This window comes from Rissa tridactyla, chromosome 21, assembly GCF_028500815.1.
Source record: "Rissa tridactyla isolate bRisTri1 chromosome 21, bRisTri1.patW.cur.20221130, whole genome shotgun sequence".
Lineage (NCBI taxonomy): Eukaryota > Metazoa > Chordata > Aves > Charadriiformes > Laridae > Rissa > Rissa tridactyla.
This window is the reverse complement of record NC_071486.1, coordinates 1,328,897-1,355,862: the sequence shown is the minus strand read 5'-3', so window position 1 is coordinate 1,355,862 and position 26,966 is coordinate 1,328,897. Positions and strand designations below refer to the sequence as shown.

Sequence of the window (26,966 nt, the reverse complement as noted above, 5' to 3'; positions counted from 1 at the left end):
TACATGTGCGTGGCATTGCTCTCCATGGCCGGCTAACGAGCCACCCATAAATCTCACCCACCCACCACTCACCCCTCCCGGCCCCTGCGGGAACTTGCTGCAGTGGCTTTGCCCGTCAGTGACGTCCAAGGGGCACAACCCTGCCGGGGCAGGGGAAGGGTCATAGGAAGTGTGTTTCCAATGGGAGACTGGTGAACAAGGGATGCTGATAAGAAAAGAATCCCAATTAACTCGAATTAACTCTTCCCACCACCACTTCAACCCTGAAAAAGATCCTGCTGCAGAGCCAGCATCTATAGGGACCACAGAGCTGGGTGGGGGTGATGGTCCATCTCCAGCCACCCCTTCCTCAAATGTGACCGACAATACACCCTGCTCGTGGCTAAACCCAGGGGAGACATATGGGGGTGGGCAAATGCCCCTGTGGCAACATCAACACCAACACGGTGGCCTGCAGACGTCCCCCACTCACCCCCAAATGGGTGCAGGTGCCCCTCTGCCCCCCCCCAGGCCGTGGGGGTGGCTGCAGTAACTAACCCACAAAGTTTGGGTCAAAAGGGTTTGGCTGCACAGGGAGGGTGGTAGGGAGCGACATGGGGCAGATGAGACAAACAGGGGCTGGGAGAGACTCGCTACTGCTTTGCACAGAAGAGAGGCAGGAGAAAAGAGGGGGGAAATGACTCAAAGCCAAAGTAAAAGGAGACAGAAGACACGTGGAAGGCACACAGCTCCCTGGGTGCAGCTCGCAGGGGTGGCGGGTGCTGCTGGGGTGCGTGGGGAGACATCGGGGCAGCAAAGGGTACTTCTTGCAGAGTGCTCTGGGGTTATGCTTCAGGGTTTCCTCTCCCCTCTACCTACCTCTCTGGTAGCGCTGAGAGTTGGAGACTGACCCTTTGCTCTGTGGGGGTGGTGGGTTCATCACCCTGTGGGCGCTGGCATGGCCATGGGATGCTTTTTCCCACCTCTTCCCATGTCTCCGCCCAGCTCACCTCTCCCGGGTTACCAAGGGGAAAGAAAGGGCTTGAAAGCTCCCAGCTTCAGAGCTGCAGAAATCACACTGCCCTGGACTGCCCTGGTTCTCAGCAGCTTCACTCCCACCCTTTGCCCCGGTACCCCCGTGGGTCCATGGATGTGGGGGCCAGAACCTGCGGTGCCCCCAGCATTGCTCCAAGGAGCCAGAGGTCTCCATCAACGGCAGAGGACCTCCTGGGCGGTTTTTATCATTTTACTTTATTTGCATGAAGATAAACCGTGCCTTTGTCTGTACAATTTCTCCTTAAATACTTGGCAACGCTTTAAAAAACAAAACAAAACAAAACCAAAAACAAACAGGAAAAAAAAAAAGAAAGGGACAGTGCAGGCTACAATATCAAAACAGTACAATGCTTGTGAATAAATAACCCCCTGGCGCAGCTGGGGGACACAGCGGTTCGGATTGCACAGGGCTGGTGAACCCAGCCCTCCCGTGTCCTCACTGCCCCGTCCCCTGGCAGCAGGAGCAGCGGCCAGACGGGGACCAGGCTGGGCACGGGGGACCCCTCTCCACTCTCTCCCAGCTCCTAGTTGCCTGTCTCGGCCGTGGTGGTGCTGGCGTTTTTGTTGGTTTTGCAGCAGAAGTACTGGTTCCAGATCTGCAGGAAGGCTGTCCGGAACTTCTTGATCCTGAAGGCGTAGACGATGGGGTTCATGGCTGAGTTGCCGTGGGTGAGGAAGATGGCGATGTAGGTGAGGATGTGCGGTGTCTCGCAGGATGGGCAGAACAAGGTGATGCAGTTGAGGACGTGCAGAGGGAGCCAGCTGAGCGCGAAGAGGAAGAGGACCAGTGCTAACGACTTGGCGATCTTCAGCTCCTTCCCATAATACTTCTGGGGGTCGTTGGAGCTGGAGGAGACCTTCTTGTTGAGTTGCTTGCGGATGAGGTTGAAGACTTCCAGGTAGATGAGAAGCATCAGCAACAGGGGAGGCAGGACCCAAACGAAGAAGTTGAAGTACACCATGTACTCCATGCTGATGACCGTCTCGAACTGGCACTTGATGACAAACTCTGTGTGGCTGGCGTTCAGCTCCTGAGTCCTCCGCATCTTGTTCAGGTTGTTCCAGCCAAACATAGGAGTGAGTCCCACCAGAAAGGAGACGATCCAACAGCAAGCGATGGCCACTGCTGCCCGCCGGGGTGTCACCACGCTCTTATACCTGTGGAAGAGACAACAACCGCAAGAAAGAATTAAACACAAGCGGGATGGTCTGCCTTGGGGTTAAGGCTGCCCCACGTGAGGTGGCAGTGCCCATGCTGCAGTGGCATGATGCTCCTCACTCCCTTCCTTGGCAATCAGTAACAGCTTGTCCTGATAGATGTGTTAACGGCCTAGTTTCTCTGCATGTGCCCTGGGGAACCTCACCCTGTCTCCCACCACCACCACCCTTGGCCCCAGGGATGAGCAGAGACCTCAGACATGATCCTGGAGCTCCGGGGGTTGATGCCAAGCCAGGAAATGCATTAGCAACCTGCAGCGTGACAGCGTGTTCAACCCTCATATCTAGGGGGGGTTTGATGTCTCTCTGGCAGCCCACCTTATGTCTGAGCAACCTACACCCAGAGCAGCAGGTCACCCTCTCCTCCCCACGCACACCAGCCCTGCCGGCACCCCGTCCCAGACAATTGCCCCTGTGCCAGGGGAGGAAATCGCCAGCAAAAGCGTCCTCTGGGATGCACCAGGCTGGAGGAAGGATCCGCTGGGGCTAATGGAGCCCTGCGGAAGCTTCTGGGCACAGCCTGATTCATCTCCTAATGTGCTGGGCCCATCGACAAAACCCTCTTTCCGAATGGGCTGGTGCCAAAGGATGGAGGAGGAGGAGGAGAGCGCTGCTCTGGCTGGGCTCTGCTCCCTCCCTGATGCCACCAGGGAGCACGCCAGGGCTGGGCTCGTCCCTACAGAGCTCTCCAAGCGGGAAGTGGAGCCTGTTAGATTGATTTTTTCCCCCTGTCCCTCATAGGAGAAAGGTTCTCCTTGGAGGCCGAGAATATTTGCAGCCCAAGTGTTATTGCTTTCCACTGGAGGGGATTGAACAAAGCACATTTTACTGACTGTTTGCTGGGTTTTTCAGTGATGCCGGTGTTAACCTGGCCACAGAACCACGTGGAGGTGGCTGGCAAACCTGGATCTCCATCGTGATGCTCAGCACTCCCTGCTGCATGTCTGCAGCCTTTACCCACGCTGGAAAAATGGTGCTTTTCTGGGCTTTTTAATACAGCCAAGCACCCAAACCCACTCTCCCTCCCCTTTGAAGGTCCCTTCTCAAGACCCACCTCATGGACAAGGTGTCAGGGTGGGAGCATGGAGGGCCATGGGCTGGGGTGGGGGACATCAGTCCCCATGGGTCCAGAGGGTCCAGCCACCAGTGCCCAAGAACTTTCCCGAATGAACGCCCTCTGGTCTGGGAACAGATTCCCAGCATCCTGGAGGCAGCCAGGTCCCATGGGAAGGAGGTGGCAATGTGGGCTGCTGTTTCCTCTGAGAGCCGAGGCTGGAGCCGGAGGGTGATTTATTCCTTGTGGGGAGGAGAGAGGGCAGGAGACCCTGAGAAAGATGCGGGGCAGGGAGAGCCGGGGCACGGGGAGGATGAGGGATGGTGGGAGAGCACCAGCGCTGTGGGACAAGAGAAGGAAAGGGGGGTGGGGGGGGCATGGGAGCAGCGGATGGCAGAGGGATACCAGAGGCTGCCGCAGGGCTGTGTGCTGCCCCGTGCACCCCATGTCACCAACAACAGGCCCTTAGGGAGGGATGACGTGCCCTTCCAGCCATGACGCCCCACTCCCACCTTCCCAGGTTCGAGCAGCTCAGGGTGGGGGGACACTAGAAATAACCGCACACACACACCCCCCTTTACTCCTTCCCTCTCTGCAATCCCTGCATCCAAGGCTGTGTCCCGTCTTCCCACTCCCAGGGGTTTCTAGGGTCTTCTCCTGATTTTGCTGAATGCGCTGTGGTCCTGGGTGCTCCCCGTCCTGCAGACCTGTGCAACAGCGACCGCTGGAGAGACGAGGCTGCTGAGCAGCAGCCGTGCCACCACCATCCCCAAACACCCTCCCAGGGCTTGCAGCCAGCACCCAGGGATCGAGCTGCTCCCAGGGCACCCACCCCTTCTCCCCCTGCCCTCACGCCTGGGTTTGGGGAGCGCAGGGGACAGAAGGAGCACTGAGACCGAGACAGGGCTGGATGAGAGGAACGCAGTGTTCACTCTTGCAGCCAAGGCAGAGGGGATGGGGAACGGCTGCGGGGGGCCCAGCCCGGACGGTCCCGGCCCCCCGCAGCTCCAGAACACCATGTGTTGTTGCAGATGGCTATCAGGACAGCTGTGGAGGTCGTGCAGACCTCAGGTCCCCGGGTGCACGCAAGCCCACATGGTCCACAGGGTGTAACACACACATAGCAGAGTAACCACCCCATGTGCTGCTGGCTGCTCATCCACCTCAGTGCACGTCCCTCCCACCTCCTCGCTGCACATCCATCCCTTCTCAATTCACATCCATCCCTTCTTAATACACATCCATCCCTTGTTAATACACATCCATCTCTCCTCTTCCCTGCCGCACACGGATGCTCCCACCTCGCTGCGCCTCCATCCCTTCTCCCTGCCGCACATCCATCTCTCTGCCACGGTTCACGTCCATCCCTCCTTGCTGCACATCCATCCCTGCCACCTGGCTGCACATCCCTGGCCCGACACCCACAATGGTTGGAGTGTAAGGACCCGGCTCTCCCTGCTCCTTGCTTCACTTCGTGCTACGAAGCTTAAGCGTGGCACTGCAGAAGGAGCGGGCAGATGAGAGCAAAACCTGTCTGTGCATCCCCCTGCATGTGTGCATCACAGTCACAGGAACCACAGCTGAACCCGAAAAACGTATAGAAATCAACAACATTTGGAACCGTGGCTTTTGTTCCCTTTGCTCCTTCAAGCAACAAGCCAAGGGCAGAGGCAGCTGCAGCACCTGCAGGGACACGTGCTCCCCGGGGGTTGACCGGTGCCCACTGCCCCCCGTCACCCCTACATGGAGCCCTACAAAAGCCATAAAATGACCTTGAGTTCCTCCTCCGTCCGCCCCACAGGTCTGACCATGCAGCTCTCACAGGGCTCAGCTGCTCTGGAGGCTGACAATCCTACCCAAAGGAGGGAAATGCAAGATCCCACCTAATGCTCAGCCCCATCGCACACGGGGTTTGGCAGGGGACAATTAGCAGAGGGGTCAGGGACAGACTTTGCTGTTCCCGTGTTTCTGCCTTGGTTATGCCATGAAGAAAAAGTCTTCCTCGTTTACCTCATTTTGCATTAATATGATAGGGCTGGAGTTCGGGATGGGTCTGGGAGGCAGAAGCACTAGATAATGCTGATAATGGCTCACAATTAATAAATAATCTTATTATTATCATCAGCATTGGAACAATTGCTAGCATCATTACAATTTTATTACTACTATTATTTTTATTAACAGCTGTGACTAAAACATCCATGATCACAGTCACCGCCATCATCATGCAATTTGGGTTTGTTTCCTTTGTCTGTGGGGTTTTGAGCCTGACCATAATTGCTAGATTTTCCTCCTGCCCTCCCTCACTGGTGGTTTTTGCGCCATCCCTTCCCCACAGAGATGGGCATCGCCCCAAGTCCTCCAGGACGCCCTGCCAAGGCCAGGAGAAAGGAGCCTGGAGGGAGCACAGCCACTGTTCAGCCTCACTGATACCCTGGTGAAATGGGATGAGCAGGAGCTTTGGTTTGGTGTGGAACAAAAACGTCTTTGAGGGTTTGGAAAATAATGCAAAGAGGCAAAATATCAATTATCAATAGAGTGCTGTTTGTATCCCCAGAGGAAGTGCAAGAAGTGATGGGTGGAGGTGGAGGCAGACAAATGGTCCCCAAGGGCTGTGCAGAGCTGACGGGGAGACATGGAGCAGGGTCCTCCAGGGAGAGATGCTGCCTCGTGGTGGGATGTGCCAGGGGACGTTGCAGTCAAACAAAGTTTCTTGGGCTGAGGATGGAGTCACTGGGGGAGATGCTGAGGCCCCTTTTCTCCAGGAGATCATGAAATGCTCCCCAGGCCCTCACCTCGAGGATGCTACCCACCCTCCTTTCCCTTTGCTCATCATTTCCAGACTAGATTCAACTTCTTCTGCCACATCTTGAAGTGGCCAGACCTCTGCATCCCTCTCTGCTGCAGCCAAGGGAGCCCAGCTCAGCCCAGGACCTGCTCTTCAGGTGTCTGGCACGGGGTGGGCAAAGCCCCCATGGCCATATAACATATTAGGACACATCCGAAAATAAATGGAGAGTGGCACATCCATTGCATTTCTATTGATTTAACTTTTATCTTGGGGTCTGACCCTCAAGAGAGAGACGAGAGCTCGTTTCCTAAACCCCACAGGTCAATCCAAATCTAACTCACAAAACACCTCCTCTTGTTGGGGTTGAAAGAGCTTCAAAGATTTCAGGTCAGGTTTGAACAAAATTTGGGTTTTTTTTTAGTATTTCTGTGAATATCCTTTTTGTCCATAAAATACTTGCAGTTGTCCAGCCAGCCCCAAAATGCAGCTTCGCTGGTCCTTGCTCTGGTAGACCTTATTGCAGTGCAGTTCCTGGGGAATTAATTCACTAATGAAGGCAGGCCATCGCTAATGAAATGAAGCTGGAGCCAACATGGTAGGAGGAAAGGAGGCCAAGCTGACATGAAGCTCATCTGCGCTATGAACGCAGCAAGGAGAAGCAGCCAGAGCATGTCCTGATCTAATTGGAAATCTCTAGACAAAAGCGCTTTGATCCCAGAGCATTTTGGGTTCTGCTCCTTTTTTCTGGCTGCAACTTTGCTTCAGATCTTTCAGTGTCCTGGAGGCCACTGGGTGGGAAAATTCGGATGTTGGTGATCAAAGCTGCTCAGAAATGTGAAGCTGAGAAATGCGAAGTGTCATCCGGCAGCTGTGAGGGACGATCTCAGCCACGTCTCAGGGCTGGGACGAGGAGGTCCCTGGGCACCCGCACAAGGTGGGAAGTGCTGCAGAAGGGACACTGCGTGACAGAAGGATCCTGATCATGGCTCCTTTGTCACGTCTCACCCTGGACATGAAAAGTTTATTCCTTCTTCAGTCTCTTGCTTTGGCTATTTCCCTCCTTCCCTTCAGATCTCTTTTGCGCTTCGTTTAGGTAAAAACCCAAAGTTCAAAATCTTGAAGGTTATCAAGGATTTAGAAATTTCTAAAAAGGTCTGTTAGAATTGGCATAAATGCCTCCTAGCACCAGCGTCCCCCTTGCATCATTTGACTGCACCTCCTATTTGTTCACATCCCTCCTATGTGACAGTTGGGAGCTTTGAGACTCTTTGGGGTCAAACACCAGCCTCCCAGACCTTGACACTCCTGACAGCATTCATCGAGCAACTGCAGCGAGTCAACGCTAGTGATGGGCCCACGTTGTCTGCAAAGATGACTGGAGCTGTTGGATGGCTCCCACCATGAAGGCGTTTCACACCCTCCTGCGTCATCCCGGCATCTCTCGCAGCCAGGATGGGGTTGACAGGTGGCAACGACACAACCGTGGAGGTGATGTGAGAAAACATCTCCTGGGCAGGAGGATGCCGACACTGTTTCAGCACGTTGCTATCATGGTCACATCACTTCTGGTTTTCTACCTCAGAAGAAATGTGTGTTTGTGACTGCTGGTGGGTGTGTCACCACGTGAGCGGTGGCCTTGGGAGGGACTGACGTCAACCAACATCAGCCAAAGCTAGTAGCTGGATGGAGCCCTCCATTACAGCCTGTTCCTACAAATGCTTGGAAGGGGGGAGACTGGCCCTATCAGCATCTCCTCTAGGATGCAAGGGGGATAGTCCTGATCCCAAAATCCCAGGCTTGTTGCTTGTCAGATGCCAGCTGGCAAGGAAAGATGTAAAAAACTGATCCAAAACCCCTGGAGAGTCTTTCAGGTGAGCCAGAATAGTGTGTCCTTCTGCGGCAAGGACATTGGTGTTGGTTGGTGATGGAACCCCTGTCCTGTATCAAAATAGCCCAGCAGCCTCCATAAGCACAGTATTTCCAGCCTGACACCAATGTCCTACCACAGAGACACTTCCTAGTGTTCCAAAGGGACCAGAAGGACCCAAGGTACCCTGTGCACTGTCCCCTCCCAGCACCTCTGGTTGGTTGGTCTGCAAGAAATTTGAGATGTGGGAGAAACCTGAGAAGTGCCAGCAGGCCCCTGGGACAAGAGGGGACAGGGGGACATGGTGGGAGAGGACAGGCCAGGTGACTGCAGCGAGGCGGTTTCAACTGTCCTGGCCTCAGATTCCTCGCGTGACCTTGAGGAACTGATTTAAAAGGAGCTGAGGAGGAAAATCCCTGCCTGGTGCCATCTGTTTGCTCAGAGTGAGTGAGAGCTCAGCTGGAGGGGACACTTGGGTGAGGACAACGTTAGGTTTTCTACAGGTCACACTTTTGGTGGGGCTGCAGCAGGTTCCCGCAGCAGGAGAGGCAGCAATGGGAAACCGACACCTTTTATCCATCACCCATGCAGATGGGTCTGCATCCCAAATCTCCACCTAAAACCTCTCTGGCACCCATCGGGACAGAGCCCAGGTCAGGGCTGCCCTGCTCCCATCATCACCAGCTGCCCCAGTCTGGAGCACACGCTGGGACAGCCCAGGGGACCATGGGAGAAGGGTGCTCGTTGCTCCCTGAGTCAACTGCTGCAAGAAGAGGTGGGGGCAGGAGGTCCAAAGCTGTGAGTCTGCGAGGTACTCCAGGGATGGATGTCCCCGACGGGTGCCAGGTCCTCCCTGCCATGCTGCTGCCAGTCCCCCTGTGTACAACAAGCCATGATTTCAGAGGTCACGGCTGCCACCGCAGCTGGAACAGCACCCTGTGGAGGAGGCTGGGACCACCCCGTTGAGACTCATAGAAGAATTTTCTCCCCATATGGTGTCCCTTCTGCTTGGCATCAGCCTTACAAGGAGCTGGCACCTTTCTAAGCCCTACAGCTCAGCCCACATGGGGTGACCTGGAGTTACAGCAGCTCAGCACCCCAGGCTCAGCAGAGAGAGGAGCTGGGCATGACCAACCCTCTTCTTTGAGGACCTCTGCTCCCAGAACACTTTGGGTCTCCTCCACTGCAGCAAGAGGGAGACGGCACCACACCACGAGCCTGCTTAACGCAAACCTGGTCCAAAGCCACCAGGAAAGAGGCTGAAAACATGTGTGTGGGTGTGTACAGGTCCATAAGTGCTCTGGGTTGTGTGCACGCCACTGAAGTTCCTCCTGGCCCAGTCTGTGTCCAGGGTTTGGCTTTACCATCCTAAAACCTCTCTGAGCAGGAATTATTCTGCAACAAGTGACTGCAAAGCACAAGCAGCTATGGCTGGGTGAAGCAGCTGGCAAGTCCACCAAATGTCTGTAACTGCTTTTATTAGCCAGTAATTCTTTAATGGATAAAGGCGAGGATGATTATGAGGCTTATGAGAACAAATCCATCCTGCCAAAATTGACTGGTCCTCACACACTGAGACATGGCGTCCCCAGGGCTTTGGTGAGTGCTTTGTTTAGCGGTGGGTGAAGCTGGAGCTGGCCACAGCTCCAACAAACAGCAAGAAAGCGACAGAAAAAAGGAGGTTTTGTGCTTTGAGCTATGGCAGAGCAGGTTGTGCAGGGACCCGGACCATTTGCAGCCCTCCTGGACTCCAGACAGGGTCTGGGGAGATAACCGCTGCCTTGGTGTGGGTTCAACCTACCCTGACACATCTCCTGGGGTCTTGGAGGCACCTGGGATCCCTGAGGGCTGTGGGCACATCCAAAAGCAGCACTAGGGACACGAGTATCCCCACAAGAAGCAGGAGACATAAGGTAGAAAAGAGCTTTATGGTCTAAAATGCCTGAAAATGGGGAATGACGCTTCTACAGGGCAGCCAGGCTGTGCCAGGGTATCTTCACCCCAGGCTGGCCGTAGAGAACATGAGAGCCCATCAGGGATGTCCATCCAGCGGATGGCTACAAATGTGGGAAGAGGTGTCCTCCCCCGGCTCCAGCAGTCCGCGGCGGGGACCCAGAGGCCAGACACATCCCCCCACCTCTGCCGCTCTCTGGGTGCCATCAGCCCCGGTGGGACCAAGCCTCAAAGCACACACCACAGCTCAGCCCACCTCGAGCTTGGCATCTGCCATGGGGCAGCATCACCCACAGCCTCATGAGGCTGCTTAAGGACTTGTTTGCCTGCTCCCCAATACCCATCCACACACCCACACTTGGTTTTTGAGTCTAAATCTGCCCGTATTTCGGGTTCCAGCTAGAGGATTGAGTTAAATCTTTGCCTGCTGAGCCGAAGAGTCTTATCACATCTCTGGTCGCTGGGATGTTAGGAGCAGCCACAACATCACACCAGCCTGGATGAGTTCATTGCCGAGCAGTTGCACCCCCCTCCTGGAGCTGCTCCTGGCCTCCATGGAGAAATAGCTGCTGGCTGGATCTCTGCAGCTTGCTTCGCTCGGGATATCTGTGCCGCTGGAATCTCTGGGCTCTGGCAATGAATCACAACCCATCTTTGGGAACAAACCACAGGCTTCCAGTAACTGCAGAGCTTCTTTCAGATCATTTGCCCAGTTGTCCTCCTCTCAGAAGTGCGATGTGAGTAACCTCCATGGTGGGTCCGCCGTGGGTCGGAGCCAACGGCTTCCCTTTGGGCATCCCAGCGGCTCCCACTGCGACAGGGTGCTGCAAGGGGAAGGAGGAGCAGAGGAGGGCTGGAGATTGCAGAGAGGAGGGATGGAAAGCACAGGGACCTCGCAGATGTCCCTGCCCTTCAGGATCTGCCGCGGCTGCGGGGGAGACACTGCTGTTGTCCAAAGAAGGCAAAGGAGCGTGCGTTGTCTGGTGCTGCTTAATGAGAAAGGCGATTTTTCTCACATCCTTCAAGCAGCATCCTTCACCCCAGCAGCAGATATAAATCCTTTCTGCACATAAAGTTAATCTTGTTTCCAAGCTGGATCCTGACCGGTTCAAGCGCTCTGTCGCTGCGTAAGCAGCAATGCTCAGCAAGGACCACTCACCCGGTGCTCAGCCCCCTCATCCAAGACGTGGTGGGGTGGGGGTTAAGCAGGGGCTTGGGGACACCCAGGGCATCCGATGCCCGATGGAAATGATGATTTGATTTCTGTCTGCCAGGGAGTGCTGCCCTCTAACCCCACGCAGCCCCTCCGTGCCCCAAAGGGGATGGGACTGCCCGATGCCGTGGGCAGCACTGAGTGCACCCGAGGGTGCTGAGTACCCACGCTGGGGCGTCTGTGGTCTGGATGTGCCACCCTCATGATGCTGTGTGACAGTCCTGAGGGTGTCCCTGCTCAATGGGGTACAAGTCGCACCGAGCCACAGATTCGCTCCCTTCTTCCTTATGGGGTAAGAGGCAGGTTTCCGTCTCCCACACCCAGGCGGCTCCAGGGCTCCCTCCCAGCTCCACTATGTGTGGTCACAGCCCTCCAGGATTTTCCTGGATCACTGGCTTCTCCCTCCAGGACGCCGAGGTAGGTGTGAGGGAAATGATTTAACGCTGTTGGCCGCAGCTGCAAAATCATGAAATGAGCTGCAGAATCTCAGAACTAGGGGAAAAAAATGTGATGTTCTTGTCTTTTGGCTCCTGGTTTCAGGCAGCAGCATTTTTGAGCATTTCTCTGCAATGCAAAGCACAAGAAGTGCTCCTCTAAAAGAGAAAAGAAACAGAAGTCGAGATTCTTCTACAGCACCAGGACTTTGGAAATTAGGGCACATAGAGGGGAACAGCCCAGTCCCGAAGCGACGGGGGTGAAATGATGAGAGCTGGCTACATCGCTGGTGGACAGCATGATGGGCATGGTGGACTTGGCTTCAGTGTTACCCCTGCGCAATAAATTTCCTGGACATTTTTAGTGTTTATACAGTTTGGCTGTCAAAAATAGAAATGTGGTGTGGCACCATCTCCTTGGAGAGGAGTACGGGTCTGAGTCTCAGTCCAGGTCCCGCATGCCCCCATCACACGTCTGAGCCCCTGCTATGCTGGGAGCAACCACACCTCCGGCAGGAGGCAATTTCTGCAGGGCGAGAAGCTTTCAGGAGGAGTCGCTCAAAACCCACGTGCATCCCTCTCTGGACAGTGCGCTGGTGGTGTTTCTTGCCCAGCATCGTGGTGGGAAGATCAATGCGCTTGGTCTCAGGTCATCTGCTCTCGCCACGCCAGACCATCACCCTGTGGATGTGGCCAACTCAAAGGTTCTCACACATCAGCCCTGCCCCTGTCACGGTGGGAGCTGATTGCCCAGGCCGGGCTCAGCAGCTGATCCTGCGTGTCTCTCCGTGTCTCTGCGTGTCTCTGCGTGTCTCTGTGTGACTAGAGAAGTCAGGGCGACGTACTTGTGTAGTACAAAGGAGAAGGGATAAAACGCAGCTTTGGCTATCTTCAGTGTAAATCCAGGACTTTGCTGGATAAAAGCAGTGTTTTTTCAAACACTATTTGTATTGTATTTGAATTTTTCTATGCTTTGCATATTTTTTGTTCTTCATGCAAAAGAGCCTCTTTGAAAGGAGGACTCCGAAAGTCAGCGCCAAAAATGGAAAAGGGAGCAGGGAGAGGGGAGGACGAAGAAAGCAAGCAGCTCTAAAAACCACTTAAAACAACAAATCTGACAAATGTGGGCTCTACGAGAAATTGAAATGAGGCGGCAGATATAAAATGCCTGGTGTGATGGGGCTCCGAGAGCCTCTATGGCTCACGCTCCGTCCCACAAAACGCTGTGGCTTGCAGAAAGCCGGCCGTGCTAGGAGGAAGATGCCAGCTAAGGAGGCGCCTGGTGCCATCTGTACAGCACCAGGGCAGGTTGCCCGGTGCCACCGTCCTTCCCTGCATGTCACCATCACGCTCTGAGAATGCTGCTACATCAAAGGACAAGCCAGTACCCAGAGGACACCTCCAACCAGGTGAGTCTGAAAAACACCGAGAGCCATTAAAAGGCAGGAGCAGATCAGAGATCCCAACTGGAAAGGAAATAGGAAGGGTCTTGAGACCTGCCGTTGGCATTTCATCTGCATCCGACAGGACATCGAGCTCCGCTCCCTGGGTAAATGGGAGGCAGGAGACGGGAGATAGCATCTCCTGTGAAGAGGCATTAACCCAGCCATGAGGCAGGGCTGAGGTGGATCTTTATCTCTCCGATGCAGAAGGACCCTTCAGAAAAAGAGATAATTACATCTGGAGCAAGAGATTAGTATTGGCTAGTTTTTAATTTCTTGGTTTTTACACTTCTGCTTACTAACCCGCCTCCTGAGTTTGCAATCAACAACTGAACTCCTCAGTTTCTTAGGCTACAACTTGTTATTGCTGTCCAGGATCCTCACAGCACAATTTGTCGCTGCAAAGGGAACATTTCCCTTCTTGCATTTAGCCCGATTCAGGAGATTAGTACATTCAAGACTGAAAAATTGGCTGGAAGCTGCAAAACGAGGGAGGTTGTTTTCTCTGCCTAACATCCAAATGAGAATCAGGAGTGCCGACGAGATCTACTGTTTCTAAACCTCAGAGGACACCATAACCCAAAACAACCAGTTCAGCATCTTCTGTCCAACGCATACTTCCCCTAATTAAAAGATCAATTTCAAATGCAAAAAGCAGTTGGATTAATTTATTTTTTTTTTTACGCTAATGAGGTGGCTATATGTACTTTCAATTAGTGAAAATCATTTTGGAGGTGCCATTTTGTGCTATACTTGACTTCCAACTTCCACCCAACATAACTTGCCACCAAAGTATGAGTAAAAACTGTGTTATTCGCCCTTCCACAACACCATAGAAACAGGAGAAGTGAGGATCAGAGTACATACGTGTCAAGCCACCAAGTTATTTATGTTGGGAAGAATCTGTCCAGATCTATATATCTTGATCATCCAAATGAAATGCCAAATTGAAAGTGAAGGCTCCAGTTAACACCGCAATCAAATGTTCCCTCACCGCAGAGAATCAATCTTTCGCCAAGAAAACAAATAAAAAGTGCAAGTGCAAAGCAAACCTGAAGTTTATTATTTAAACTCTGTTTCCTCTTTCAGATTTAAAAGATTATTTATTCCCTTGGAGGAAAACTGATTGAACCTTGTTGCCCGGAAGGAAGCAGCTCAGTGTTTCCATCAGGATGGCAGAGAGAAAGAGCTCAGACCCAAGACCAGTTGAAGCCAAATGCATCAGCGAGGCATAAATTACACCCTCTGCATCTTCCTAATTACTCTGTCAATTAAATCCAGGCAAGGAGCAATGGGCAGACATAGCCTGGGACTGCCCAGGCAGCCTGGCTGGCGCAGGGCATGGAGATGAAGGATGCATGGGCCAGGCACGACCAAGTCCTCCCCAAGCACGAGGACGGTGATGGTCCCCGTAAAGCCTGAGAGGGACCCGGCCATCACCCTTCCATAAAGCACGTCCATAAAGCACGTGTGTCCCGGCAGTGATGAACGGGGGGAATGATCTCCCTAAAAATAGACCCCGCTCGCCTGCACCCACGCGGCGTCCGTCTGGCTCTGTGCCGGCTTTGCCACCTCCATCTGGACACGCTCTGAGCTCTCTCCCTGTCTCAGCCGCTCGCTGTGGCGGGTGAGCAGAGCCGTTTGCACTGAGGAAAACGAGCGTCTCATGTTTGCATGTCACAAGCTTTAAGTTGCTGATTGTTTTTACCAGCGCAGAAAAGAAAGGAATAATTTAGTCTGTAAGACTGTGCTAATTATGGCTATGTCTGAGACAGCATTTCTGAGCATCAGCCTCTCGGTGCTTTCGGAGAGTTTGTAGCATCATTCCCCCTGTGAACAGATGGGGAAACTGAGTCGCAGAGGGGGGCTGTGACATGCCAAGTGAAGCAAAATGAACGGAGTTGGATGAGAAAGCCTTCCTGGTGCCAGGAGCTGGCGCTTCCCTTATTTGAAGGAGGCCAAGAAAAATCATCCTGGTCTCTGGATGCAGGGAGAGAAATGGCCCAGAAAAGGCGGATAGACCATGCCAGTGATGTCCCGGTTTTCTGCCCTCTGGCCCTCCTTTGAGGGCAAGGGTGTGAGGGGGAGCCGCTGGGTCCCACCGGGCTCAGTGCAGTGAAGGCCAAACCCAGACGCTGCAAAGTTTCCAGTGGCTGATCCTGCCCTGTGCTGCCCTACATCGCCAAAAATGGTCCTTCCTCCCCTGTTTGCCCCCCGTCACCCATCTGGCCCTTAGCCCATAGGCAATTGCTGCCTGTGCTCTATAGGAAGGAGGGTCCCAACGCCTCAGGGTTATTTTACACTGTCTTCACAATGGCATCACCAATGATGTCTCCTTCGTACCTGGACCTACCCGTTCAGCCGCCCTCCTGTCAGAAAGGCGGCTACGTGCCCGGCGGCAGGCTGCAGTGGGGCTGGGTGCTGCGGAGCAGGGGGTGCTCAGCTCATTGCTATTCTGCAGGACACCCCGCTGGCTGTGGGGTTTTTTTGTGGCCGCCTTGGAGAGCATCAATCGCTCTTTCTTGCAACTGGGCATCCCGCGCAAGAGCCGCGCGCCTGCCCCGGCAGCTGGGCAGCCGTGCTGCCAGAGAAGGCAAGTCCCTGCCAGGAGCCCGGACAGCCTCTGGGACGGCTGGTTTCCCATTCCATGGGGCTTGAAAGTTCAGGGCACCTTGGATGAGATGTGTCCCAAAAGGACCGGCTCCCTGGGACCGCTCGTCCCAGCCCGTTGGCAACCTGCACATTGGGCTCTCTCCAGCTCTCAGCTCCTGCATCCATCCCTGCTGTATACGTTTTGAAAAATCATTAATTTACCTCCAGGATAAACCAATACTGTCTGTATTAGCTGGCTGTCATTTCCCCAGGCTCTGAGGTAGCGCTGTTGTCCTCAAGGGGACAAACTCTCAACCTGTCCTTATGCGTGTGGTCTCCTCCATGCTCCATGTCCCGCTGTCTGCAGGGACCGCAGCCCCCCTGGTCCACACCTGGGCTTCCCTCACACCCCTGGAGGCAAGACCCTGCAGGGTTTTCCCCTGCCCTTCCTCCAGCCAGAGGTTTTCTTCCAGCCCATCAGTTCCTTTCCACGCTGAAATGACTCCCGTGTGCGTCATGAAGAAACTCATCTCCCAGGTCATTTCACCACTGTGCCTCCTCCACGTTTTCCTCCTTCTCTGTGTCGCAGCGACCTTTCTGTCCCCCCTGCCTCCGCACCCGAATATAGACCTGCCAATATGCCGACTTTCTGAATTTCGGACCCCTCTTGACTCCCTCTCGTCTGCTCCGACAGGTCCCACCCAAACCCCGCTCCTTGCCGAGGCTCGCTCTGTGGCTCCTTGGGATGAGTCATTCCTCCCTGCTGTCAGGCTGATTTCAAGCACAGCCATTTGGATGCAGTGGCTCCGTGGCCCCCGTCCCTGAGCCTTTACCCAGCCCTGCCTGTTCTGCCTTGAAGTCCCAGGAAATTGCAGGTCCTAGGCCACCCAGCCAAGTGGCTGCCGTGTCCCCTCAGAGCCTGGCCTCCTGTCCAATAGTCCCTTGTGTTTGGGTACAAAGCCGCTTTGAGATGTCCTGGACTGGAGATCTCGTTGGGTCTGGCCTCACTGACTGCAAACTGCAGCTGTGGCTCTGGGAGTCCCTCCAGATCCGACTTTGAAAATGGAGTCTGGTGGGGCTTTGTCCCAACTGTCTCCATCCAAGCCCACGGCCAGACTCCCGTTTCTGGTCAACAAAGTCAACCTGGCACTTTTAAGACACAGTCAAGCTCCTCCTAACATGGGGAATGGGCTAGACAAGCCCTGCTGTGATGCACCCTGGGGTGTAAAAGGAGCTGAGGGTGGCTCAGCCGTTGGTGGCCACATGGCACATGTCCGACCAGAGCAAGACAGACGCCACATGCACGTGCCAAGGGCTGGGCAATGACAGGGACACCAGCCTGTGGCTCCAGAGCCAGTGGCTGGGGAAGGGGTCGGTGCTGGCTCCGTGGCAGAGGAGTGCCTGAGCCCATCTGCGCACCCAGCCCCAGCCCCCTGAGTCACTTATTTCTGCTCTATCGCCTGCTCCAGCCAGCGCGGAGCAGAGGCGGGAACCAGGTGATGATGACACCTCCTGCCGATGGAGTCACATTCTTCCATCTATGGTGTGGGAGAAGACCCAGGACTCCCCATCAAAGGGCTCCTGCACGCCCTGAGCACAGCTCCAGCCGGGGTGACGGCGCACACCATGGTGAGCTGGTCCTGACTCACTCCTGACACGCTGCCTGCAGGGCCAGGCTGGGCTGGCGGGACTGGGCAGGCTGAATCAGCAGCTTTTGCTTTGGCAGAGCCTCCTTCTGTAGGGTGTTTCACTTGTCTTAGTGCCAGCAGCTGCGCATCGTGGTTGGAAAGCACTGGACACCAAACCCCAACTGGACACCATGGCCTCCACCAACCCAGAGCCCTTGGAAACACCCCAGTCACTCCAGAAAAGGGAAAACCATCTCTGAAGTGCTCAGTGGTGCTGTTGGGAGTGTGACAGTCTGTCTGGATGTCCCCAGGTGTTTTGGGGGCTCTGCTGCTCAACCTGTCTGACAGACTATCCATACCGTGGACACAGGACCATCTTACTGCAGACACCTCGCTGTCCATCCCACCATGTCAGGGTGGCCCTGGCTGTTGGTTCTCCTCACCTTTTGCTCAATGGGGACCTCATGGTCAGTTTATATTGCCGTGGGATGAAGAAATGCAAGCTGGCTAGTGTCCCTTCTGTCCGCTTTGTAGAGAAGTTCCTCTCGGGTTGATGGTGCCCAACACACCCGAATCGCTGCTATGGAGGTGGCAGAGCCTTTCTGGGTTCCATCCACCCATCTCCATCTGGTTTGATGTCTGTGCTCCCTGCGGGATGAATTCATGGGCAGGACTCCCCTTGTTGAGGGCATCGTCCCTATAAATGTGTCTCAGCCCCTTTTGACGCTCTCAGTGGATGGAGATGGTGTCACTTTTAATCAGCACCAATTGCCGACAAGAGTGACTTTTGGCATTCTTGGGTCCGGGCTCTGCAGATCAGGGACCTGCAGCCCGGGAGGACCATTTGGCCTCCTCGGTAACCCCGTTTCATTGAGTTACTCCTGCACGGACCACCATGGCATGGGCTGGGATCATGGAAGAGCCTGGCGGCTGGATGCCCCCGCCACAGTCGTGACAACTGATCACTGCACAGGGCATGAAGAGAAAGGCCAGGCTGTCCTGGCGTATCTCAGCTTCCATACCTGCTGTGCCCCAGCCTCTGTCCCTGCCCCGTGGGGTCACCCTGCGTGAGCCATGGTGCTGCTCTGTGCCTCAGTTTCCCTCTCTGCAGATGTGCTATTGCCCTGGCTGGGAACACGCCTTCAAATTTACTGGTGATGCATTTTCAAGGGTCAATGCTTTAACCTGAAAATCAGTAGAAATTGGAAAAAAAACCAACGAAAATATTCCCAGAGTGTGATTTTGGGGTGTAGCGAGCAAATACCAGCAAGAAGGAGCTGGTTTTCACCCATCGCCCTGCAGCGCAACGCAGACGGACATAAGCTGCGCTGAAGGGACAGATGTTGACTCGCAGCTAACGGGGTCAGGGCGAGGTGATACCCCGGGCAGATTACCCAGCACGGGGACCTCGTCTTGCCCCACGGAAGAAGGGCTGGGATGAGCCAGGGTGCTGCTGCCCTGGAAGCCAGCCCAGGGTCTCTGGAGGCCACGCATTTTTCCCAGAACATTTGGAAATGATCCCAAATATCAGCAAGGCCAGCGCAACGTGCAGAGGATTCACCGCTCTTCTCCCCTTCCCTCCGTGATACCGAGAACGGAGCATCCCACGGTCAGACCCTCGCTGCGCCCCGAGGAGGGGGACACCCGCAAACCCCGGGGTTTTCCCTAGGAGCCCCGGAGCCGGGGACACCGCTTACAGCCCAAGCCGCTTCCCTCTGGCTGGCACGGCAGCGGCTGCAGCTTTTTCGGGTGACCTGATTTTGCGTCTGACGGCAAACGCCTGGCGTCGCCGCTGCAGCAGCTGTGCGCGCTCCCGCCCAGCCTCATCCAGCCGTCCCCTCGCCGAGGGAAGAGCCCTGGTGGCTTTGATCTCCGACTGAGCTCGCTCTTGGCTGAAAATTACTCTGCGGATCACAGAGTCGTGCTGGAAACCGGCTCGCCTGGGTATTTACCAGCATCTCGAGACCAATATAACCTGCTGGTAAATCCCTTCCCATTTCCAAGGCTCCGAATATTTTGGTGACACCAGAATTGAGCTCCTGGTCCCGGAGTGGCCACAGCTTGTCCGTGCACCCTGGATCTGGTTCCAGCAGAGCTCGCTGTGAAATGCTTGCTCCGGTTTAGCACCCACACACTGAACTGGTGCGGGGGGCTGGAAACCACAGCTCAGAAACTACCCGAAGTCTCCAGCAAACCTCTCCGCACTCGAGTTTCTGCCTTTTATTCTCCATCCTCTGTTCGGATCTGCCCGTTCCTTGGGAACGAAGGTCTCCATAGGTCACCCTCGTTTGCTAAAAATATACCTGGTGGAGGGCAGCAAAGGCAGAGAGAAAATCACTCTGAGGCTGCAAAGACCTGCCAGTCCCCAGAATTTCTCTGGTTCGGGTAAAATGGGAATGCTTTCCCTGGAAATGCACATTTCTTTTGCAGGGGCAAGGGCCTGTAAGGATGGACGGCCTCTTTTCGTTGACTAACGGAGGTTGAAAGAAACCTAGATGAGCTCCCGGGTGTAAGAGCCCCCCCTGCAGCTCTCCCAGCTCACGCTCCTTCCCTGCTCTGAGTCACCCAGATGCTTTTGAAATGTTTTCTCCGAATTTAAAAATAAGCCTCGGAAGAGCCACGGTGTGGTTTATCCACTTGCCTGGCTGGGCAGGATCGCTCGCCGCTGCCGTCACTTATTGTCTGCTGTTCTGGCCAGGCTGGCTAGAGGCATCTCCAGTCACCCTTGCCTCCCTGGGCACACGTGAAACCCATCGCCTGGCCAGTAAATTGCCCTCAGATGGAGCGTACATTTAATTTTCTTAATTCCATCCCATTGCTCTGGGTTGAAACCCTCGTGCCAGCCTGAAAAATTGCTTCTGAGGTTGGATACCTCCCCTTTTCGCTGGGTACAATCCCCAGGGGACCAGCTCCCACAGGCACTGGGGCCACCACACATCCCAGCCTGGTCCGAAACTCCCCTGTCTCCATCCCGGACACATCTGCTGGGTCTCAGAGCCTAGGTGTCCGGGCAAGTTTCCTGGCACTTAGTATTGGGAGTGCTGGAAATATTTCCCATGGGCCCTTACATGCTTTGATGCCTGGGAATTTGGGCCAAAGCAGAGTTTCATCCCGACGTCCTTCTCATCCCCCCTCCCATGGCAGCAGGGTGCCCATTGCGCTCCTGCCAAGACCCTCCATGAACTCTCAGTGAAAAAAAGACGGGAAAACCATCTCAGACGCGTGTCCTGCTCCACGACCCAGCTGGCCGAGGGCGACGAGACTTCCTAGGTTCCCTGTGACCCAGCCCCAGCTGGCCCCACGCCTGCAGCCCTTGGCAGGCTCAGAGAGAAGGGGAAAGAGCGTTGCAATCCCGGCAAGAGCCCGAGCTCAGGCAGAAGCCTGAAAAACAGCGGAATTGAGGGGGGAAAGCTTCCCCCTTCCACCAGCAGCTCCATCCAAGAGCTCGCAGGTCACCTGCAAGTCCTTCCTGCAAGTCCTCCTCGTCTCCTGGCTTGCAAGCGCTGCAGTCCAGGACCGAGGGATGCTCCTGCCCCCCCTGAGCTGTTCTATCTCATAAGGCTCACCATCGGAGAATGGCTGTGCTGTCCGCAGAGCCACCCGCAGACCCTGCTTTACCCTGGGCTCTCCCCCTGCTGTGCACCAGCCTCCTGCCCCCCCGGCTTCCTAGCAATTTCCAGCCCCGTTTGGTCTCCTTTCCGTGGCTCTGCAGCCTCACGTGTGCGTTTGAAACCTTCAGCAACACACAATGTAGCTCGCCCTGGCGGGATGCTCCCTGGGATGCCGCAGGGTGAGAAGGGGCAGGGCTGCTGGGGGCACCCCGATGTCGGGGCCCAGGCACCGAGGGTGGTGGTCCCTGCTGTGGAGTGAGAGACCCCCACGTACAAGGGCCCTTGCTACCAGCAGATTTCTCCAGTTTTTATCTTCCTGGCGTGTTTCAAAGCATTTGAGGAAAGAGCTGGTGGTCCAAGTGAAGCGGACAAGGCGAGGACCCCCAAGGACACATCAAGACAGGACCAGGCTGTGTCCGTGCATCCAGCATCCCCGGCCAAGGGGCTGTGGTTCAGCGTGTGCCAAGGACACCAGCTCCTTCTGCCGTGTCCCTCTCCAAAAAGCCCAACGCAGCATCTCAGAGCAGGGACAGGGGCCCCTGGGCCAGCGGAGGCTGACGCCGAAGGAGCTACATCCCCCCATAAACATCCCTCCGGCACCGTCCCCTCCAGCATCCTGCCGCCAGCCGCCACCGTGGGGATGCCGAGGGGCCGGTTCCTGCCGGACGCCCCCGGTCGGCTGCTTCCCCTCCCTTTGAACTCGTTTCATCTTCCCGGAGATGCGAGAGGGAAGTTTGGGCTGGGCTGGGGGACCCCGCTGTGCCCAGCTAGCAGGGGACGACAGGACGGGGGTCCTGCCTTGCCGCCGGCTGGGGAGGAAGGATGCAAGAGGGGAAATGGGAGCTTTTCCACCAGCATGAAGGCAGCAAACCTATTTTAGGTGGTTTCCAGATGTTTAGAGCGGTTCCTGTGGAGGCTGGGGAGCGTGGTACCCTCTGCTCCAGCCTGCTCATCCCAAGCGATGCTCTTGCATCCCTCCACAGTGGAGAAAAGGCCCCTTGGGGGGAGGCAGCATCCTTCAGACCCCCGTGGCCGGGAGGGATGCTAGCCAGGGGTTTGGGGCAGAGGGAGAGGTTTCGGTGGGATATCCCCGTCCCCCGACCATGCTGGGTGTGCACTGGGTTTACCTCCGAGAGCAGGAGGAAGGAGGTGCCAACTCAGAGCCACGCAAAACCCCTCTCCATCCTGCAAAATCGGCCTCCACCTTGCACGAGTGGCCCACGTTCCTCTGTGTTTCTGTGTCCCTGGGCAACACGGCCACAGGAGCGAGGAAGATGCCCGAGACGAAGTGTCGGATGCCGCTTGGGCACCTCCCGCTGCCATCCCGAGACACACTACAAATGTCTCAGGGTACTGGTTGCTGAAGACGCGCCTCCAGCAAATACCCACCCCCGGGACCGCAAAGCTCCCGACCTCCCCACCCCGGGGCTCGCTCTCCGGCGGGTGCGTGGGCAGGGGACGGGTCCGTGGCTTTGCTGGAAGAAGGAGCAAACCTGTAGGCTGTTCCCCCAAGCTCTCAGCCTCCGGGGCCGGGGGTGGGCAGCCCGGAGCCGGAGCCAGGCTGCGATGCACCATGTTCCCCCCTCCCTGCCAAGCGGCGCTTCCAGTCCTTGCTCCCCCTAATTAAATAGAAAGCCTGGAAAGTCCAGTGGTGACTTTGCTTCTCCTTCAGACAACTCTCCCCAGCCAACGGTCCTGTTGGCATCTCCCCCCTGGTTGGCCCCAGTACGTGACAGGGACGTGGAAACCCTTGCACACCCCTTCATAGAACCCGAAATGAAAAGTCGTGACTCGCTGGGGACGCCTGGAGCAGAGATGGCATTTGCGGGGCGGTCGGCAGGAGGATGGAGCAGGGATGCACGGAACCTCTCTGCTGCTCCCCGTCCCTGCCGGCTGCCTCTTTGAAACGCATTCACTTCCATTTCCCGCTGTACCCCCTCCCCGAGCCTTGGCAGAGCCAGGACCGCCTGCGAGCGGAGAGTGGTGTCGGGGATGGGGGTGGGGGAATCCTGCACACAACAGCCCATGAGACCCCCTTGGCCACGTGTGGGTCACGCTGGTGAGCAGCCACCCTGTGCCAGGCTTATCTGGGGACTTTCTTTGGCAGAGGAGCGGGCTGCGGCACTGTCTGCTGACCCTGTCCCCTCCGTGCCTGACGCTGGCTGGCCCCGTGCCGGAGGGGATGCCCCTGCTGCGTGTCCTGGCCACCCCAGGGATGTGGCGGAGACAGGGATCCCCCCACATCGCTCCCCACCTGTCTGCAAATCTCTGTGGGATGCCATCGCTGCCAGGGACTGCTTCTGCCCGTGGACCTCCGGGAAATTAGCAGTTCTACCATGCACCAGCAGCCACACGTGGGCATGGGTCATCTCCTCCTCCTGCGCTGTATCCCCCTTGGATATCCCAAATCCAGGGAGACCTGGCCACAGAGCCCAAATATAAAGGCGAAGGGTGACGGGCTTAGGGGGAGCTTTGCCAGAGAGGGAGCTGGCTTCTTCCAGGGCCCCTATGATGGACACGGCCCCACGGCGGGTGTCTTGCTGGGGACCCGAGTGCTGCCGCAGTGCCGCAGGCTCTCCGCACCCAGCAGCGCTTTGCACACCGGTGGGTTCGGTGTCACGGTGAGGAACGACACCAGGAAGCCGCGATTCGAGCTGTCAGCGCTGTACGAACGCTTCCAGCATCATCTCTTAGCGTCCGGCAACAGGTTGGGAGAAACTTGAGGCATTTCAGATTCAGGGAATATTCTCTAGCAGCGTTTTCAGTCCTATTTGCAAGATCCAATGTTGTTTTTTTTTTTGCTGCTGCTGTGCCCAGGGCACAAAAATCACCTAAGAACACCGCATTTGCCAAATGCTGGGAATTCGCGCCAGGGAAAGAAGGGAACATCCAGGGATAAGCAAACAGGGGAGCTAGCGAAGCTGAACCCTTTTTGTTGAGGCTATGAAGCCTTTCAGTATTAAAGTAGGCTACAAAAATTCAGAGGAAAAATCCTACAATGCCCAATGTTCGGGCACGAAACAGGACGACCAAATTCAGGGTTGATATTGCCTAAGAAAAACGCACCCAAATTATGTACCAGGGGAGGGCTCTAACTTAATATTTCTCCAGCAAAACTCCTGGATTCGGGGCAGAAATCTCCCCCCCAGAAAGGCCCATTTGATGCTCAGAGGCAGCAAGGGAGGAAAAAAGACTGGGTTCGTTAGAAAAATGACAGACGTGAGCCAGGCAGCGTTGCTATGTATAAAGCCTGAGTCCTCCCACACCTGAACCCATCCCCACCGCGCAGGGGATGCAGGAGGACCAAAAAAAGCACCGAGAGCGGCGGCAGGGTGAGAATCGCTGCGGTTACACCGATGGGTTGGAAGACGAGGATTTTTTCAGACTGGGAAAAAAAAAATCACACTTTTAGGGAGGAAGTTGGGAACAGCCTGCGAAATCGTGTGGGCAACGAACGGACTGTGGTTTTATCCTGTGCCCCCCCCACCCCAACTCTGCCTTACGCTCCTTCACCGAGCAGCCTGTGCCGGCCACGGCTGGGGGAAAAATCCCCAAAGCAACAGATCTCTGGCCTGATCCAGTGGATCTGGGGACACCGAGCACCCCTGAGCAGCCAGCTGATCCCGATGCAGGTGCCTCCTGTCCCTGTCTCCCTGTACAGGAAGGTGATTCCTGTCCTGGGAAGGGTCCTACGCCCCTCGAGCAGCACCTAACACAAGAGGGTTTGGTACCTTTTGGGGAGCCTTTGTGCTGATCAAGGGTCATGGACCCCTCCAGCAAACAGGCTGGAGCCCATGTCTGAATTACAAGGGCGTCAGTGGGGTGACACGAGCTGTGCGTGTGCTCAGCCATCCTGGCTAGGCTGAGTTTTCCAGCAATGGTCTCAGCAGCGGGAACCTTTCCGGAGCCGACAAGCCTGGCAAAGGTGTCCCTGCAGACTGGGCATGTCCTTGAACGGAGCAAGGGAGACCAGAGACAGCAACCGCGCATTGAGGGGCTGCGCCGGGATGTGTGGGCTGCACTCGAGTGGTGCCGACACCCGGTGTCCCATCCCCTTCCAGCCCCACTGATACCCCCCCCGGCTCCCACCGCAGCATCCCGGCCCCGTGGCTGCCTCCCCCCAGCCCCAGGGGCTGCAGCCCCGTCGGGGAGGGAGCCAGGCACAAAGTGGTTAAATATCTCCTCCAGGAGCAGCAGAGTTCAAATAAAGTGCGTCCCCACCGTTTATGCCCCACAGTGTTTGCTATGGGCTTGGCTTTGACCACAGATACAGATGATGAGAAGGGGAAAAACAGGGAGAGGAGTCATTTGTGGGGCAGCCCCATAGCCAGCGGTTTCTCCTGGGTGAGCCTGTCCCATGAGGTGTGCTGGGCTGTCACCTCCGGTCCCTCAAAACCCCAAAGCCGTGTCCCATGTGTCCATGAGCAAGCAGGTTATCGCCCCCGGGCTCCTGGGCTCCCCACAGCAGAGAAAAACCTGGGCTGAAGGCAAATCTATCATCCCCTTTCCAATCCCCGAAGCACCCCGACCGTGCCTTCCCATGTGCAGGGGGGGGCACTTTGTCCCTGCCATGGGTACGCCCTGAAAGGCTGCCCTCCCCTGCCCGCCGGCTGCACAATGCAATCTCTGCCTGCACCCCCCGAACCCCCAAACATCGCTGCCAGAGGCTCCAGGACGCCCCCGGCCCAGCCAGCCCCGATTGCTGCTGCGGCCAGATGTGCCCGGGTCAGCAATGTGGAAGAAGAACCTTTCTCCCAGTGCCTCCCCCAGAGTTTGGGGCATCCTCGCTCCCTTTTAACCCCCACAGCAGCCACCGCAGAGCCAGTCCCGATGGGCTTTCCTACCTGACGGGGATCTTCACCCGCAGATATCGATCCACGGCGATGGCCAGGAGCGCCAGGATGGAGCTCTCGGTGAGGATGAGGACGGGACAGGCCACCATGAGGCAGCTGTAAAACTCCGTCTGTGGTCCGATGTTGATGATGATGGCCAGGGGGATGACCAGAGCCCCCACGGCCACGTCGGCCACCGCCAGCGAGACGATGAAGCAGAAAGTGGCATCCCGCAGCGCCTGGTTCATCTTCACAGCCCAAATGACCAGGATATTCCCCGGCACGGACACCAAAGCGATGAGGACTTCGATGGAGATGTAAGCAGCCTGGAAGGCTGAGACGGGATGTGCCATGATGCTCCGGTCCCCCCCCCCCTCACGCTGGGGTCCCTCGGTCACCTGCAAAGGCACGGGGAGGCGGTGAGCGACTGGCATCGTTAACCGGGCTGCGAGCCGGGATGCAGCCTGTGCGGCGGGGGGCGGGGGGTGGGGGAGTGGGGGGGGTGGGAAAAATAACCCTCTCCCGTCTGTGTCGTCCCCTGGGGCTGCGCCGCCCCCTCCCCTCCGGGGGCTCATCCTGCACCCACCTCCATCCTGCTTCCCAACCGCTCCCGGAGCTGCGGGGCGAGCGGGAGCCGCCGGCCAGCCCCGGACCCCCCCGCCTCCCGCCCCTCGGGGCCGCTCCGGGACCGTCCTCCAGAGCCCCACGGGGCCGATGCAGCCGGAGCGGAGCCCCCGCTTCCCCCCCCTCCCCCCCACCCCCGCCCCGGTCCCGGCTGCTTCCTCCCGCCGACCTCGCCCGGCAGCAGCCGCCCGGCCCCGACCCACCTCACCTTGTCCTGCAAAGCCGAGGGCTTGTTTTGGGCTGCCCTCACCCCAAAAATAGCAAGAAGTCTTCACCCGCAGGGCAAGGCGGGGGGCATGCTGGGGGGGGATGGGGGGGGGCGGGCGGCCGGAGGGATGCTCGGGGCGGCGGGGACCGGGCTCGCCGCGGCGAGCGGGGCTCCGCTGCGCGTCCCCCGGTGCCCGGCACCGTTCGGCTCTTGCGGGCTCTGCCAGCTCCCAGCCGGAGCTGGAGCATCACATGGTGCAGCTTCCAGCCGTTTAAAGAGCGACTCACCCGATTTGGGGCTCGCCGGGCCCGGGAAGAACCGGGGAAGGGAGAAGCGGAGGGGGCAGAGCCGGGCGGGAGGGGGGGGGCAGGGTGAGCGGCGGCGGGGGGGAGCCGACGGGGGGGGGCAGCAGCGGAGCCGGAGCCGGAGCCAGCCCCAGCCCCAAGCTCCTGACACAGGTCGGG

General features: G+C 56.7%; 1 protein-coding gene across 3 annotated transcripts; it reads right to left on the bottom strand.

Moving 5' to 3' along the window:
* Positions 1–1,211: 1,211 nt before the first annotated feature.
* ADORA1 (adenosine A1 receptor) lies at positions 1,212–26,828 on the bottom strand. 3 transcript variants are annotated; one of them, XM_054181496.1, is made up of 3 exons: positions 26,790–26,828; positions 25,683–26,068; positions 1,212–2,193 (listed from the first exon to the last, which is right to left on the bottom strand). In XM_054181496.1, the coding sequence occupies exons 2-3, from the start codon at positions 26,021–26,023 to the stop codon at positions 1,560–1,562; spliced, it is 975 nt and encodes a 324-aa protein (XP_054037471.1). In that variant the 5' UTR covers positions 26,024–26,068; positions 26,790–26,828; the 3' UTR covers positions 1,212–1,559. The 3 variants fall into 3 exon arrangements, with proteins under 3 accessions (XP_054037471.1, XP_054037470.1, XP_054037469.1); XM_054181495.1 differs by lacking the exon at positions 26,790–26,828 and adding an exon at positions 26,503–26,560; XM_054181494.1 differs by lacking the exon at positions 26,790–26,828 and adding an exon at positions 26,257–26,369.
* Between the last annotated feature and the right edge of the window lie 138 nt (positions 26,829–26,966).

What these genes read in the sequence shown, in the direction of transcription:
- ADORA1 (XM_054181494.1), bottom strand. An exon ending in CGGGTGAAGATCCCCGTCAG is followed by an intron (nt 2,194 to 25,682) that starts GTAGGAAAGCCC and finishes TCTCTTCCACAG; the next exon opens with GTATAAGAGCGTGGTGACAC.